Raw genomic sequence first — 18,434 nt, 5'->3', positions numbered from 1 at the left:
TGTAGCCTTTGTTTTGTCCCTTTTCAGAAGTAAATTAACTTGGCAAGCTTTTGCCAGTTGATGTACCGTTAGAGAGAGAGCTGGCCAAAAGTTGGCTTAAAACATTAGCAATTATTTTTACCTCAATCCAACTACATCTGAATCAAACGATAAAACCATCGGCCAAACGACTGAAGATTGATATTCAAACCTTTTTTTCAGTGCATTGTGAGTTGTATTAGTCAGTATGGCAATGTAACTTCATTGATCTGTCAGTTTCTCTAGCTAATTCCCTACTTTTCACTCTGATACAGTCAGTAGTAAACAGCTCTAACATTACAGGCTTCACTGTCATGGTTCACAGTAGAGGTCTGCGCAGGACTGATTTCTTCATCCTGCTCCCGCCCACACCCACTGGCTTTCTGTCCACAGCAAGAACTGGTCCAAAACCCAACCGCAGTCCCGCAATGTTATTTTAGGTGTATGTGACGCAGCTCACTTGCCAGCCATGGTCCCAGCAATTGTGCACCCTATAGGCAATATCAAATGCTAAAAAATAACTTAAGAAATGGGTTAAATTACCAATGATTCTCACATGGCCCTTACATTGTATTACTGGGCTATATCAGCCAACATGCTAGATGTAGTTTGAAGAGAGCAGAGTTGGAGAGACTTGCACTTTCTCTTGCAATATTTTTAAAGCCTACATTTTAGGAGTGTGAAGATTCCCAGCAGGGTCGGACAGCAAGGGAAGACCAGTCTATGGAGCTCAGGTGAATTTTGCAGTATTTTCAGTGAATAATACAAAGTTCCATCTTGAATTGATGGGTAGACCTACAGTAGCTTAATGACAACAGCTTAAACTTAAAGCTTCAGTCTGGGATCTGGGAATAATGGTAATTTCAATTATTGAACCATTTATTATTTTCTTGGATAATGTAATGTATAAATGTACTCCAATGTAATTATTTGTCATGCCTCATTTTAAGAGGATCGACTGGTGACAGGGGTCTCAGCAGGGTCAGGCAGCCGGGGAAGACAAGTCTGTGACAGAGGTGAGGTGAATTTTTGCAGATACAACACTTCATTCTCTCTGTCCAGCAAACACTGGACAAGCCAGATGCTAATTTAAGGCAGTCTGACAAACCTCCAAAGTTGATTTCCAAACTGTATCAAGGGTTGATAGAGGCTTTTCCCGATGACACAAAACATGTAAAACAAAAATGTGAGGAAGACCTAGGAGACGCTATTGATGATGATGATGAATGGATACAGACATGTATGAATGCCCAGTCATGTTCATATAATCAGACATAAATGACTGCAGTTTAAGACCATCCATAGAACATACTATATGCCAGTGAAACTGAATATCATGCACTCAGAAATTGTATTATTCTGCTGGAGGTGTAAAACACAAAAGGGGACATATTTGCATATGTTGTGGTCTTGTGAAGGCTGGCTAAATTCCGGCAGAGTGTGTTCTTTTATCTCACTTTCATAAGGTCTGGATGCTTTATATGGAATACTGTACTACTAAAGGAGTCTGTATTGAAAACATGCCCATGTCAGGGGAGATGCCTATTTAAGCAATCCGTAGCTGCTGGGCTGCTCAGTCCGGGCCCTGGGGGTCTGCTGTACTGTTATCACTTTGGACTTGGGCCAACACACCTGAAACCAATAATGAATGTTTCACTAAGATCCTGAAGCTGAGTGGGGTGTGTTGGGTTGGGGCCCTGCAGGGCCATGGACCCCTAGGGGCAGGACCGGGTGACCCAGCTATATTGTGTGCAAGTAAAAAGAGATCTACAGTACTATTAGGCCTATGATATGAATTATAGGGAGGTTGTACTGTTTCTGTCTGTTAATGTGTAGGTGTGTATGTGTGTTTTCATTGAACTTTTGATTTCGAAACCTTTCCCTTGAGACAAAAAACAAATATGGGAAGGAAACTGTGTTGGGGAGAGTTGAGTTATTGACTAGACTGGTGGGGGTCAGGCGTGTAGGCGGCTCGGGTTGGCTTGGCGGTCTGGCTGAAATTTGATATAGAGAATGTCTTAAAGCCAATCAAAAGTTAAGTCTGTACTTTATTTGTAAGAGTTGTTCATTTGTTAGGCTATTGGTTACAGGTGCAACACTTTATTGATTATTGAATTATCATGGCTCTAGTTCAGTCTTATCAATCACTTAACAAAACCATCAATAATGCCATAATGTTTCTGTTTGATCTTTTCCCCCTTTACGTCTGTAGTTGGTTTGAATGAAGATGGCAAAGAATGCAGTGTGGACAGTCTTCCTGTTGACCTTTGGTGTTACCATAGGGATGGCAAAGTTATATTCATTCAAGCGATACCTCTCTGTCCATTCTAGCAGCAAGCGACACAGAGAATGGATAAGTGAAACAGCTCGATTCGCACCAAATGGAATATAACATTGCGGATGAAGTTCAGAATAACACAATTTCATGTGTAGGACATCTAAAGACATGCATCATGAAACTGAGAGCGTTTCAGTTTCCAAAATGACGTATTTGGGTGTTTTTGGAGCATGTTTTGTTACTGCACAACGAGGATGAGGATGTGATTCGCTGGTTGGGATAAGTTAAAAAAAAATGTCTGTATCCTTTTATAGTATGCCATCAAAAATAGAGATTTGGTTGTAAAAAAGTTAACTTCTCCTTTAAACTGGAGTATATCCAGGCTATCTATGCTTACAGTTCAAGTCAGCCCGAAATATACAAAGATTTTAACAAAGCAGTCCGGACCAATAGGAAAGTCTACAAGTCCCCCGTCAAGTTCCACTCCCTGCATTTCCTGCTGACTGAAGCTATTCTCCTCCTGAAACAAAACCCAGATCAACAGGATTGTTACACCACATACAGAAGAACCAACACGGAGTTTGCAGGTGAAGTGAACAAGGAAATCCGTTTTGGCTTATTTTCCTCCAGCTCTTTGAGATAAAGACATGTTTTGGCTCAAGTCCTACCCAGGGATGGAAGAAAAGGAGAAGGAGGTGTTAATTCTGCCCTATGAGGTCCATTCATTTCTACTTAACTCTTTCTTTCCCCTCTTTTGACCACTCACAAGGCAGGCAATACACTTGACCCCACCCTTCCCCAGTCCCACTCACAAGGCAGGCAATACACTTGACCTCCCCTTTACTAGAGTCTGTTCTCCTACTAATCTCACTGCAACCCCCTCCAGGTCTCTGTTCTCCTACTAATCTCAATCGGTAGTCTCCAGTATCATTTTATTGGACAATTCAACTTGTGTCATGTTATATTACATCTTAATCAGTGGCCCATGTAATGTTATAACTTCAGACTGTCTAAATGTAGTACAGTGAAAGTGAAAACTAAAAGGATGAGACATACTGTAGTCAAGATCAATGATTTTCTTTATTCGTTTTGCCACAAGCTGCAGAAGGCATATAAGTGTTTTAAAGTCTCCTATGGAGTCTGATACACAGGTTAATACAACAATCTTAATATTCACTATTTCAGACAGTCAGGATTGGGTTTTTATGTAACATCCACCAATAAACCAATTAAAGTTAAAACAAAAGCTTTAGACACTGAAAATACATTTTTTGGCTTCATTTACTTTAAGAAAGATAAGCAGCATAGCTGTTAGTTTTAAATCCTCTTTAGGGACAATGACTCAAGATCAACACAGATTTTCTTAATGAATTGTTGTTTTGTTAAAAATTTTGCAATTCAGGTTACTCAGTGTTTTGATACTCTTTAGTTTGTACACAACATCACACCAAAGGTTTCTATCATTTTCTTTCATCAGCACATCAGTAACACTGAACTCTTCATACGGTGGAATCAACACCTCCTTTTCATAATCCCCCAACACTGGGAAGGACTTCAGGTCAGCGCCAAAACACGTTGTTATCTCAAAGCAAGACTTTTCTCCAAATATTTCATTAATTCCCTTGTTGAGAGAGCTGGAGGCAAAGAAGCCGAATCTGATTACTTTGTTAACTTTACCATCAAACTCCATGTTGGTTCTCCGGTATGTGGTGTGACAGTTCTTTTGTTTTAGTTTCAGGATGCGAATGGCATCAGTCAGCAGGAAATGCAGGTGGAACTGGAAGGAGGTTGTGTACTCTGCTCTATTGGTCCGGACAGCTTGGTTGAACGCTGGGTATATCTTAGGTTGACCTCCTGTGTAAGCACAGATAGCTTTGATGTGATTGTAACTAAGTTTGTCTATTTTATTGTTGTTTGATCTGTACTTTTTTGAGGCACAATTTTGTGCGTTTGCCCAGGCTTGTTCGAAGATCCCTCCTGTATTGATTTCATTTCGAAGATATTCCTTCACCTTTCTGCCCATTTTTTTATTGCAGCCTTCATACATGTCGTCAACAGAGTCAGAGACCAAGTCTAAGGGTATGCGAGAATTGAGACCAGGCTGACGGAGATGAACCTTCAAAGAAAATGGAGAGGAATAACAGGCAATAAGTGTAAAAACAGAGGAATATTTTGTAAATAGTTAAATTAATTGAAATTATCATTCTCTCTGCTCTCTTTCTAAATTTCATTAATTCAAATGTAATACGTTTTAATGGCATGAATAACGAGGTCAATTTTGCCAAAGCCAAGTGATACACACAATTATAAACAACAGTGACAACAATAAAAGTAGTAGCTATAATACTATGCACAATACCAGTTAAAAGTTTGGACACGTACACATTCAAGGTTTTTTCTTTATTTGTACTATTTTCTACATTGTAGAATTGTAGTGAAGACATCCAAACTATGAAATAACACATATGGAATCACGTAGTAACCAAAAAAGTGATTAAAAAAGTGTTAAACAAAATATATTTGAGATTTGAGATTTTTCAAACTTGCCACCCTTTGCCTTGATGACAGCTTTATACACTCTTTCGGGCATTCTCTCAACCAGCTTCATGAGGTAGTCATCTGGAATTGTCACGTCCTGACCAGCAGATGGAGCTATTGTATTCGTTTTGGGGTCAGGACGTGGCAGTTTTGTGTGTGTGAATGTTTGTGTTGGTGTTTGGGACTTCCAATTGAAGGCAGGTGTGTTGAGTTGCCTTTGATTGGGAGTCCTATATAGGTGTGTGTGTTTTTCTTTGGGGTTGTGGGTAGTTGTTCTTGCACTGCGTTTTTGTATGCCTGTAAGACTGTTCCTGTCGTGTGTATTGTTTTTCCAGTGGATGCTTTACTCCTTTTTTTTAAATTAAAATATGAGCATCCATATTCCCGCTGCAGTTTGGTCTATTCAACACGGCTCTTTTTGTGACAGGAATGCATTGTTGTGTTCGTTTCATGTTAATTCATTCTGTGTTCCCGGTCCAAAATGACCGCCCATTATAGCTTATTATTCATCCATAACAATATATATATTATCACCTAATGTTGTGTTAGATCTTAAGTTCTTGTGAACATTACAAGTTTTGAACTTCTATTTGCTACTTAGGGCCTGTAGGGCTCATTGACCTGAGCTCATACAACTCGTTTTTGAGGGGGGAAAGCATAATGTATGGATTATTTTGACTATAACAAATACTCAGATGAAACACGTTGTGCTATTTATCACAGACTACTTTTTGTCAAAGTTTAACAAGGACTCTCTCCTCTTCACCAGTGTCATCATCAAAGATATGATCAAGAGCCTCACATACAGTATATAATTTGGTCATTGTGCTGCCACAGAATGAATTGTGAGCAAGGCCTCAAAAAAGCTTTATATACCAGAGCTGTGACAAAAGTTCTATATATTATTGAAACAATGTTGCGATTGTTTGTGACAATGCCAACAGGTGTGGTTCCCGTGAGGGATAGATTCTATTGGGGAAAGGTTCCCATGGGGGTTGCCGTGGAAGCCAAGAAGGGGAGTGAGGTGTGTGTGTGTGTTTGTGTGTGTTCAAACCCACATGCATGTGGGGGTCTGGGAGAGGGAGTGTGTCCATCTGATGAATGGGGATGTCCCTGAACTCTATTTTATACACTAATTGTAGTCGCACTCATTAATTTCTAATGACCGATAATTTTTGACCGGGAACATCACAGGTGTGTTAAAGTTAAATGAAACACCCAAAATGTAATGAAAATCATCAAAATGTATTTTGTGTGTTCAGATGACCTGTGCGGACAAAGTCATGGAACCTTATGATAATCAGATTAAATTAACTACATTTTTCAGAGAGAACGTAAATCGGTCCAATTCGACCGGAACACAGCAAGAGGGTTAACAGGCGTGCCCTGTTAAAAGTTAATTTGTGGAATTTCTTTCCTTCTTAATGTGTTTGAGCCAATCAGTTGTGTTGTGACAACGTAGGGGTGGTATACGGAAGATAGCCCTATTTGGTAAAATACCAAATCCATATTATGTCAAGCACAGCTCAAATAAGCAAAGGGAAATGACAGTCCATCATTGCTTTATTAAGACATGAAGGTGAGTCAATCTGGAAAATTTCAAGTGCAGTCGCAAAAACCATCAAGTGCTATGATGAAACTGGCTCTCATGAGGACCGCAACAGGAAAGAAATACCCAGAGTTACTTCTGCTGCCTGCTGCAGAGGATAAGTTCATTAGAGTTAGCAGCCTCAGAAATTGCAGCTCAAATAAATGCTGAGTTCAGATGCATCTCAACATCAACTGTTCAGAGGAGAATGCATGAATCAGGCCTTCATGGTCAAATTGCTGCAAAGAAACCACTACTAAAGGACACCAATAATAAGAAGAGACTTGCTTGGACAAAGAAACACGAGCAATTGACATTAGACTGGTGGAAATCTGTCCTTTGGTCTGATGAGTCCAAATTTGAGATTTTTGGTTTGGTTGCAACCACCGTGTCTTTGTGAGACGCAGAGTAGGTGAACGGAAGATCTCTGCATGTGTGGTATCCACCGTGAAGCATGGAGGAGGAGGTATGATGGTGTGGGGGTGCTTTGCTGGTGACACTGTCTGTGATTTATTTAGAATTCAAGGCACACTTAACCTGCATGGCTACCACAGCATTCGGCAGCGATACTCCATCCCATCTGGTTTGTTTTACAACGGGACAATGAGCAGCCAACAAGTGCTCAGTTTATGTCGGAATTCCTTCAAGACTGTTGGAAAAGCATTCCTCATGAAGTTGGTTTAGAGAATGCCAAGAGTGTGCAAAGCTGTCATCAAGACAAATGGTGGCTACTTTAATTTCTTAAGGCTAGGGGGCAGTATTCGGAAGTTCGGCGAGCTGGCGTGCCCAAAGTAAAATGCCTGTTACTCAGGCCCAGAAGCTAGGATATGCATATAATGGTATATTTGGAAAGAAAACACTCTGAAGTTTCCAAAACTGTTAAAATAATGTCTGTGAGTATAACAGAACTGATATGGCAGGCAAAAATCCGATCTCACCACTCATTATAATGACTGTCTATGGGAAAGTAAAAGATTGCAGTTCCTAGGGCTTCCACTAGAAGTCAACAGTCTGTAGAAAGAGTTTCAGGCTTGTTTTTTTGAAATTAGCTAGAATTTGTAGTTTTTCTAAGTGGCTCCCATTTTGGCTGTAGTCTTGTGGCGCTTGTGAATGAGAGTGCGCACTTCGATATTTATCTCTGGTAAAAAACATACTATTCTCCATCTTAAATTTGATCATTTATTTACATATTAGGGTACCTGAGGATTGTTTAGAAACGTTGTTTGACTTGTTTGGACGAAGTTTATTGGTATCTTTTGGGATTCATTTGTATGCATTTTGAACGAGGGAAACCGGTGGATTACTGAATCAAGCGAGCCAATTATACTGACTTTTTTGGGATATAAAGAAGGACTTTATTGAACAAAACAACAATTTGTGATGTAGCTGAGACCCTTGAGATTGCAAACAGAGGAAGATATTCGAAGGCAAGTGATTTATTTTATCGCTATTTCTGACGCCTCTGCTTGTTTGGGGAATGTTTGTAATGCTTTTGTACGCGGGCGCTGTCCTCAGATAATCGCATGGAATGCTTTCACCATAAAGCCTTTTTGAAATCTGACAAAGCTGCTGGATTAACAAGAAGTTAAGATTTTAAATTATGTAGGACACTTGTATGTTCATGAATGTTTAATATTACAAATTTAGTATTTTGAATATCGCACTCTGCAATTTCACCAGATGTTGGCTTGCGTCCCACCTAGCGCAAAGAGGTACTTTAAAGAATCTCATGGCTTAAAAATCCTTCTTTAACCTCTTATGGCTGAAATCCCGTTAACGCGATCGATTTGACAACATCCGGTGAAATGGCAGAGCGCCCAACTCCCATTATTACAAATATTTAACTTTCATACATTCACAAGTGCAATACACCAAATTAAAGCTGAACTTCTCGTTATTCTAGCCACCGTGTCAGATTTCAACAAGGCTTTACGGCGAAAGCAAACCACGCTATAATCTGAGGATAACACCCCATCAAACAAATACTGACAATCATATTTCATCCCGCCAGGCGCGACACAAAACTCAGAAATAACATATAATTCATGCCTTACCTTTGACGAGCTTCTTATGTTGGCACTCCAATATGACCCATAAACATCACAAATGGTCCTTTTGTTCGATTAATTCCATCGTTATATATCCAAAATGTCCAGTTATTTAGCACGTTTGATCCAGAAAAACACCGGTTCCAACTTTCACAATATGACTACAAAATCTCTCATACGTTACCTGTAATCTTTGTACAAGCACTTCAAACAACTTTCCTAATACAACTTTATGTCTTTTTTAACGCAAATAATTGATACAATTTAAGACGGGATAAACTGCGTTCAATACCGGAGGAAAACAAAGTGGAGAGTGCTTTTCAGGTCGAGGCCTCTATCAAAAAGTACACTTCCCTCGAGCCTCATTCTGAACAGGGCTACTTCTTCATTACACAAAGGAAAAACATCAACCAATTTCAAAAGACTGTTGACATCCAGTGGAAGCGATAGGAACTGCAAGCCACTGCCTTAGAATTCTAGAATCTCAATGAAATCTCATTGACGAGAGAGTGACCTTAAAAAAAAAAATTCCTGGATGGTTTGTCCTCGGGGTTTTGCCTGCCAAATAAGTTCTGTTATACTCACAGACATCATTCAAACAGTTTTAGAAACTTCAGAGTGTTTTCTATCCAAATCTACTAATAATATGCATATCTTAGCTTCTGGGCCAGAGTAGCAGGCAGTTTACTCTGGGCACATCAGTCATCCAAGCTACTCAATACTGCCACCCATCCATAAGAAGTTAACCTGTCTCCTCCCCTTCATCTACACTGATTGATGTGACATCTACAGTATATGAGATCATAGCTTTCACCTGGATTCACCTGGTCAATATGTCATAGAAAGCGCTCTTAATGTTTTGCATACTCAGTGTCCACTGAGACAGAGGGGCGCTGTTTTATTTAAATGCTTTCTCCGGTAAGATTGACGTACCTTGCTGTCAGTCAAATTATAAAATATTTAGAGACCCTCCCAGAATTTGACTTTAGGGGAGCTCATGTCTCACGCTATCATTCATTTACAATTTCTTTTAATAATAAAACCAGCCAGGAAACTCCTTAGTTATGACTTGTTTATTCAATGTCAGACTGATCAACTATAAGCAGAGCAAAGAGTGTGCAAAGCTGTCATCAAGGCAAAGGGTGGCTAATTTGAAGAACTTAAAATATACAATACATTTGTCACGCCCTGACCTTAGAGATTCTTTTTATGTCTCTATTTTGGTTTGGTCAGGGCGTGAGTTGGGGTGGGCATTCTATGTTCACCTTTCTAGGTTTTGTATTTCTTTGTTTCGGCCGGGTATGGCTTTCAATCAGGGGCAGCTGTCTATCGTTGTCTCTGATTGGGAGCCATACTTAGGCAGCCTGTTTTCCTTTGGGTTTTGTGGGTGGTTAATTTCTGTTTAGTGTTTTGTTATACCTGACAGAACTGTTTGGCTGTCATTTTCTTGTTTTGTTCAAAGTGTCTCGATTACAATTAAATATGAGCACTCAACACGCTGCGCCTTGGTCTACTCCTTCAGACAGCTGTTACAACATTTTGATTTGCTTAACACTTGTTTTTGGTTACTCCATGATTCCATATGTGTTATTTCATAGTTTTGATGTCTTCACTATTATTCTATAATGTAGAAAATAGTAACAATAAAGAAACTCTTGAATGAGTAGGTGTGTCCAAACTTTTGACTGGTACTGTACACACATATATATACAGTGGGGGGGAAAAGTATTTGATCCCCTGCTGATTATGTACGTTTGTCACGGTTGTCGTCGGTAATGGAGGACCAAAACGCAGCAGGTATGTGTATGCTCATCTTGATGTTTATTTACTTTCAAAAATGAATATCAAAATAACAAAACCACGAGAACGAACGAACGAACGAACGAAATGAACGAATAACAACAACAACAAACAGTCTGGCAAAGCATAAGGCTCAACACAGAACAATCTCCCACAAAATACAAGACAAACACACCCAACTAATATAGGACTTCCAATCAAAGGCAACACCAAACAGCTGCCTTCAATTGGAAGTCCAACCCCAATTAACTCAACATAGAAACACACACACTAGACTAACCATAGAATACATGAAAACCAAACAGTGCCCAAAAACCCCGGAATACTTAAATCAAATGCCCTCTGCCACGTCCTGACCAAACTACAATACTAATTAACCCTTATACTGGCCAGGACGTGACAACGTTTGCCCACTGACAAAGAAAGGATCAGTCTATAATTTTAATGGTAGGTTTATTTGAACAGTGAGAGACAGAATAATAACAAAACAATCTTTGCATTTTAATGAGGGAAATAAGTGTTTGACCCCCTCTCAATCAGAAAGATTTCTGGCTCCCAGGTGTCTTTTATACAGGTAACGAGCTGAGATTAGGAGCATACTCTTAAAGGGAGTGCTCCTAACCGCAGCTTGTTACCTGTATAAAAGACACCTGTCCACAGAAGCAATCAATCAATCAGATTCCAAACTCTCTACCATGGCCAAGACCAAATAGCTCTCCAACGATGTCAGGGACAAGATTGTAGACCTACACAAGGCTGGAATGGGCTACAAGACCATCGCCAAGCAGCTTGGTGAGAAGGTGACAACATTTGGTGCGATAATTCGCAAATGGAAGAAATACAAAAGAACTGTCAATCTCCCTCAGCCTGGGGCTCCATGCAAGATCTCACCTCGTGGAGTTGCAATGATCATGAGAACGGTGAGGAATCAGCCCAGAACTACACGGGAGGATCTTGTCAATGATCTCAAGGCAGCTGGGACCATAGTCACCAAGAAAACAATTGGTAACACACTACGCCGTGAAGGACTGAAATCCTGCAGCACCCGCAATATCCCCTGCTCAAGAATACATATACATGCCCGTCTGAAGTTTGCCAATGAACATCTGAATGACTCAGAGGACAACTGGGTGAAAGTGTTGTGGTCAGATGAGACCAAAATGGATCTCTTTGACGTCAACTCAACTCGCCGTGTTTGGAGGAGGAGGAATGCTGCCTATGACCCCAAGAACACCATCTCCACCGTCAAACATGGAGGTGGAAACATTATGCTTTGGGGGTGTTTTTCTGCTAAGGGGACAGGACAACTTCACTGCATCAAAGGGACGATGGACGGGGCCATGTACCGTCAAATCTTGGGTGAGAACCTCCTCCCCTCAGCCAGGGCATTGAAAATGGGTCGTGGATGGGTATTCCAGCATGACAATGACCCAAAACACACGGCCAAGGAAACAAAGGAGGTACTCAAGAAGAAGCACATGAAGGTCCTGGAGTGGCCTAGCCAGTCTCCAGACCTTAAACCCATAGAAAATCTGTGGAGGGAGCTGAAGGTTCGAGTTGCCAAACGCCAACCTCGAAACCTTAATGACTTGGAGAAGATCTGCAAAGAGGAGTGGGACAAAATCCCTCCTGAGATGTGTGCAAACCTGGTGGCGAACTACAAGAAATGTCTGACCTCTGTGATTGCCAACAAGGGTTTTGCCACCAAGTACTAAGTCATGTTTTGCAGAGGGGTCAAATACTTATTTCCCTCATTAAAATGCAAATCATTTTATAACATTTTTGACATGCGTTTTTCTGCATTTTTTGCTGTTAAATAAACCTACTATTAAAATTATAGACTGATCATTTCTTTGTAAGTGTGCAAACGTACAAAATCAGCAGGGGATCAAATACTCCCCCCCCCCCCACTGTATATATACTGCTCAAAAAAATAAAGGGAACACTTAAACAACACATGCTAGATCTGAATGAAAGAAATAATCTTATTAAATACTTTTTTCTTTACATAGTTGAATGTGCTGACAACAAAATCACACAAAAATAATCAATGGAAATCCAATTTATCAACCCATGGAGGTCTGGATTTGGAGTCACACTCAAAATGAAAGTGGAAAACCACACTACAGGCTGATCCAACTTTGATGTAATGTCCTTAAAACAAGTCAAAATGAGGCTCAGTAGTGTGTGTGGCCTGCACGTGCCTGTATGATCTCCCTACAACGCCTGGGCATGCTCCTGATGAGGTGGCGGCTGGTCTCCTGAGGGATCTCCTCCCAGACCTGGACTAAAGCATCCGCCAACTCCTGGACAGTCTGTGGTGCAACGTGGCGTTGGTGGATGGAGCGAGACATGATGGCTCAGATGTGCTCAATTGGATTCAGGTCTGGAGAATGGGCGGGCCAGTCCATAGCATCAATGCCTTCCTCTTGCAGGAACTGCTGACACACTCCAGCCACATGAGGTCTCGCATTGTCTTGCATTAGGAGGAACCCAGGGCCAACCGCACCAGCATATGGTCTCACAAGGGGTCTGAGGATCTCATCTCGGTACCTAATGGCAGTCGGCTACCTCTGGCGAGCACATGGAGGGCTGTGCGGCCCCCCAAAGAAATGCCACCCCACACCATGACTGACCCACCGCCAAACCGGTCATGCTGGAGGATGTTGCAGGCAGCAGAATGTTCTCCACAGCGTCTCCAGACTCTGTCACGTCTGTCACGTGCTCAGTGTGAACCTGCTTTCATCTGTGAAGATCACAGGGCGCCAGTGGCAAATTTGCCAATCTTGGTGTTCTCTGGCAAATGCCAAACGTCCTGCACGGTGTTGGGCTGTAAACACAACCCCCACCTGTGGATGTCGGGCCCTCATACCACCCTCATGGAGTCTGTTTCTGACCGTTTGAGCAGACACATGCACATTTGTGGCCTGCTGGAGGTCATTTTGCAGGGCTCTGGCAGTGCTTCTCCTGCTCCTCCTTGCACAAAGGCGGAGGTAGCGGTCCTGCTGCTGGGTTGTTGCCCTCCTACGACCTCCTCCACGTCTCCTGATGTACTGGCCTGTCTCCTGGTAGTGCCTCCATGCTCTGGACACTACGCTGACAGACACAGCAAACCTTCTTGCCACAGCTCGCATTGATGTGCCATCCTGGATGAGCTGCACTACTTGAGCCACTTGTGTGGGCTGTAGACTCCTTCTCATGCTACCACTAGAGTGAAAGCACCGCCAGCATTCAAAAGTGACCAAAACATCAGCCAGGAAGCATAGGAACTGAGAAGTGGTCTGTGGTCCCCACCTGCAGAACCACTCCTTTATTGGGGGTGTCTTGCTAATTGCCTATAATTTCCACCTGTTGTCTATTCCATTTGCACAACAGCATGTGAAATTTATTGTCAATCAGTGTTGCTTCCTAAGTGGACAGTTTGATTTCACAGAAGTGTGATTGACTTGGAGTTACATTGTGTTGTTTAAGTGTTCCCTTTATTTTTTTGAGCAGTGTATATATATATATATATATATATATATATATATATATATATATATATATATATATATATATATCAAATAGAAAAAAAACCAAATACATATATATTACAAAAATGTAATACAAAAAGAAAATACTTTAATACCGCTCTCTCAATTCAATTTCACTTTAAGGGCTTTATTGGCATGGGAAACATATGTTAACATTGCCAAAGCAAGTGAAGTAGATGATAAACAAAAGTTGAATAAACAATAAAAATGAAAGGAAACATTACACTCACAAAAATTCCAAAAGAATAAAGACATTTCAAATGTCATATTACGTGCAAATATTTCTCTCTCTCTCTCAAAATAGTGTTGTATCTTACCATTTTGGAGTCTACACCCAAAGTCCAAGCCTGGATGAAATACAGCACAGCAAAGGTTAGGATCTTGTGTCTTGCCATGATGTCAACATATATTGGTCCAATTGCAAAATGTAATGGAGATGAGTTGCCTTTTAAGATACAGAAACAGCATTCAAATGTTCAGCTATCAGAGAGCCTTGTTATACCACTGTTCTTGAGGTTACTTTCACAGTCCCTCCTCTCTTGCTAGGAATAGGCACAAGTACCCATCAAACCACAAACACCAGTGCACGCACACACACACACACACAGACACACATAGCCAAGCGGTTAAGAGCGTTGGTCCAGTAATCGAAAAGTTGCTGGTTTGAATCCAATAGCTGGCAAGGTGGAAAAATCTCCCATTCTCCCCGGCTGCCGAGGACGTCGATTAAGGTAGCCCCCTGAACATCTCTGATTCAGAAGGGTTGGGTTAAATGTGTAAGATACATTTCGGTTGAATGCATTCAGTTGTGCAACTGACTAGGTATCCCATTTCCCTTCACATACTCACACACATTCAGTATGGTGCCTAGTTTGTACAAAATCCTGCAGTACCTGCGGCACTCCGGGAACAGGGTTTTCTACCCCTGGCCTAGTCTAAGCTTTGTCTGCCAATCATTCCGTTGAGTTAAATACTGCCCTCTTCTGCCCAGAATGCATCGCATCTAGACTGAAGGCCTCTGGGTACATTAGTGTGTGTTTACTTTTCAGTGGTCTCTCCTGCCAGTGTCCAGAGTATGATTTAGATAGTGTCCCAATATTCTAATAATGCTGGTTATGGTTGTTACCTTTCCTTTGTTATGACTGCGATGTGAGAGGCCTGGTAGGTTGACTGGGTTTACATTCCTTTGTTATGACTGAGATGTGAGAGGGCTGGTAGGTTGACAGGGTTCCATCATATTGCATTCATATGTTGAGGTATTTCAGTTCTGTGGTGGTTACAAAGGAAATGAGACAAGGAAAGGAAAGGAATGGAGAAGATTGAGACTATTGGGACATGGCCTTCGTGTTTGGGAACATAGCTGCTGAATCTTTCAAGTTTATGCCGGAGTCCAGCCACTGTCTAGATACTGTAGCACCTAATCCAGCAGACATATCTGTAGAGGGATGTGAGTTTGCACAGATCAATAGAGGTCACATTTGAACTCACACACAGGCAGGAAACACGACATGGCTTCTGAGAATTGTTTGTTCACACTTCTAGAAATACTGAGCTATGTGTGAACATGACTAACACCAGCAACATCCCCACTTATACTGAGAGAAGGTGTGTGTGTGTGTGTGTGTGTGTGTGTGCGTGACTACACACATCTCAGTTGATCAATCAATCAACCAACCAATTAATAAACTGTCAGGGAATAAGGAAAACAGCACGACGTCAAACCTTGAGGCCCCTAGTATAAACTTCGGAGCCAATCAAGGACTGCAGGGGCGGGGCCCCACCACCCACCACATGAGAATCAGCTGGTGATGGGTGACATGCCTGTGGGCCAATCAGGGCGGGGCGCTTTGTAAAGAGACGTCCAGAATTTACAGGTACCGCTTGTAGATCTCTCTCTCAAAAGAGTGAAGTATCTTACCATCATGGAGTCCACACCCAAAGTCTAAGCCTGGACAAAATACATCACAGTAAAGGTTAGGAACTTTTTTTTTTGCCGTGATGTGAAAATATATTATATATTGGTCCAATGGAAACTTTCAACGGAGATTAATTGTCCTTTAAGGTACAGAATCAGCATTCAAATGTTCAACTTTCAGGGGGTCTGCCAATCATTCCTTTAGCTGGTTGAGTTAAATACTGCCCTCTGCTGGCTGATGTGCAGAACACACCATGCCAAGACTAAAGGCCTCTGGGTAAGTTAGTGTGTGTTTGGTTTTCAGTGGTCTATCGAGCCAGTGTCCAGGGTACGATTTAGACAGTATCCCAATATTCTAATAATGCTGGTTATGATTGTTACCTTTCCTTTGTTATGACTGAGGTGAGAGGCCTGGTAGGTTGATAGAGTTCCATCATATTGTGATTGTATGGTGAGTTCTTTCAGATCTGTGATATTTTACAAATGATATGAGATAAAGAAAGGGGACAAGGAAAGGAAGGAAGCAGATTGAGACTATTGGGATGTGGCCTTAGTGTTTGGGCCACTGACTGTGTAGTAGATTGTGGCGTCCAGCCACTGACTGTAGTTTATGGTGGAGTCCAGCTTCTGACTGTGTAGTTTATGGTGGAGTCCAGTCACTGTATAGGTGCACATAATCCAACAGTTATATCTGTAGAGGGATGTGTGTTCACACAGATTAATACAGGTCACAATCTAATGCACGCAGGCATACACACACCCCCACACAGGCAGGAAACACCACATGGCTTCTGAGAATTGTTTGTTCATACTTCTTCAATACTGAGCTATGTGTGAACATGACTAACAACAGCAACACCACTGCTGATACTAAATAAAGGTTCCCATAGTAACAGTACAGAAAGACCCTGAAACCTCATCATCATCCTTCTCCTCTAATCAGGGACTGATTCTGGCCTGGAATACTGATAGCCAATATACCACTAATCAATCAATCAAACACCCAGAATAATGGAAAGCAGCACAACAGTGAAGCTTGAGGTCCCCAGTACAGGGTTTCCCCAACCTTCTTCTCAGGGACCAACAGACGTGTCACATTTTGTTTTTAGAGCTACACTAGCACACTTGATTCATTCTACTAACCATCAACCCCTTGACTAAATTAAGCAGGTGTGCCAGTCTGGTGATCCCTGAGGAGAGGGTTGGAAAGTACTGAACCTAAACATTTTTATTTTATTTTTTTAAGTACTGAACCTAGTAAGCTACCCTGGTCCTGGAGTGCTGCAGGCACTTCATGTTTTTGATTTAACCGACCAGGAATACCAGGTGTGTTGAATTTCATCATTCACTTTACTGATCTATTAGCTCAGTTGGTCTGGTGTGGTGCCTAGTTGGGACAAAACCCTGCAGCACTCCAGGAACAGGGTTGCTTACCCCTGGCCTAGACTAAGCTTTGTCTGCCAATCATTCCTTTAGCTGGTTGAGTTAAATACTGTCCTCTTCTGGCTGCTGTGAGGAATGCACCTTTTCAAGACACTAAGGCCTCTGGGTACATTAGTGTGCGTTTTGGTTTTCAGTGGTCTCTCCTGCCTGTGTATGATTTAGACATTATTCCAATATTCTAATACTGCTGGTTACGGTTGCTACCTTTCCATTGTTATGACTGAGATGTGAGAGGCCTGGTAGGTTGATAGAGTTTACACCATATGAACACAATATGATGGGTCTTTCAGATCGGTGGTGGAGACAAGGAAAGGAAGGGATCTGGCCTTAGTGTTTGGAAACATTGCTACTGAATGTGTGAAGTTTATGTTAGAGTCCAGCCAATGTATAGATTGAATAGAGATCAATATAGGTCACATTCTAACACACACACTCACACAGGCATAACACCAGCAACACCACTGCTGACACTGAGAAAAGGTGTGTGTGTGGGTGCGTGTGTGTGTGAATGCCTAACAGTACAGAAAGACCCTTCAACATCATCATCATCATCCTTCCCCTCTAATCAGGGGATGATTGAGGCCTGGAATTCTAATAGCCAATATACCACTTTAATCTATCAACTGATTGATCGATCAGTCGATCAATCAACCAATTAATTAATCAACCTTTAGGGAATAAGGAAAACAGCACTATGGCAAACCTTGAGGCCCCTAGTATAAACTTCAGAGCCAATCATGGATTGCAGGGGTGTGGCCCCACCTGCTATGAGAATCAGCTGGTGATGTGTGACATGACTTTTGGCCAATCAGGGCGGTGCGCTTTGTGAAGAGACGTCCAGAATTGACTTAATTGAAGTTAATGTATTACCGGATAAACCAGGTACCGCTTGTAGACTTCTTTCTCTGTTGCACTGTCTCTCTCTGTCTCTCTCGCTCTCCCTCCCTCTACCCAATTCTTATTGTCCTTTCTGATTTCCCCCTTATAGGAGACAGAATGTCCAGGGGGGAGTATGTTGTAATATTTAGTATTTTGTTGTAATTGTTGTAACCCATTGTTTGCTGTTGCTCCACAAATAAAGAAATTACAGTAAATATTCCCCACACCAATCGATAGTTTCCAGTATCACTTTATTGGACAATTCAACTTGTGTCATGTTATATTACATCTTAATCAGTGGCCCATGTAATGTTATAACTTCAGACTGTCTAAATGTAGTACAGTGAAGGTGAAAACTAAAAGGATGAGACATACTGCAGTCAAGCTCAATGAT

The 18,434-nt window shown here is 41.5% G+C and overlaps 1 protein-coding gene across 1 annotated transcript; it reads right to left on the bottom strand.

The window, feature by feature from the left end:
- Positions 1 to 3,358: 3,358 nt before the first annotated feature.
- Positions 3,359 to 14,259, bottom strand: nar5 (Ecto-ADP-ribosyltransferase 5). Its single transcript, NM_001141011.1, is given in 2 exon segments — positions 3,359 to 4,412; positions 14,121 to 14,259. Coding segments are annotated over 2 exon segments (831 nt in total). The 5' UTR covers positions 14,199 to 14,259; the 3' UTR covers positions 3,359 to 3,659.
- Between the last annotated feature and the right edge of the window lie 4,175 nt (positions 14,260 to 18,434).

Source organism: Salmo salar, chromosome 04 (assembly GCF_965601325.2).
Source record: "Salmo salar chromosome 04, fSalSal1, whole genome shotgun sequence".
NCBI classification, from domain to species: Eukaryota; Metazoa; Chordata; class Actinopteri; order Salmoniformes; family Salmonidae; genus Salmo; species Salmo salar.
The sequence above is the reverse complement of the archived record's forward strand: the minus strand, read 5'-3'. Positions and strand labels throughout refer to the sequence as shown.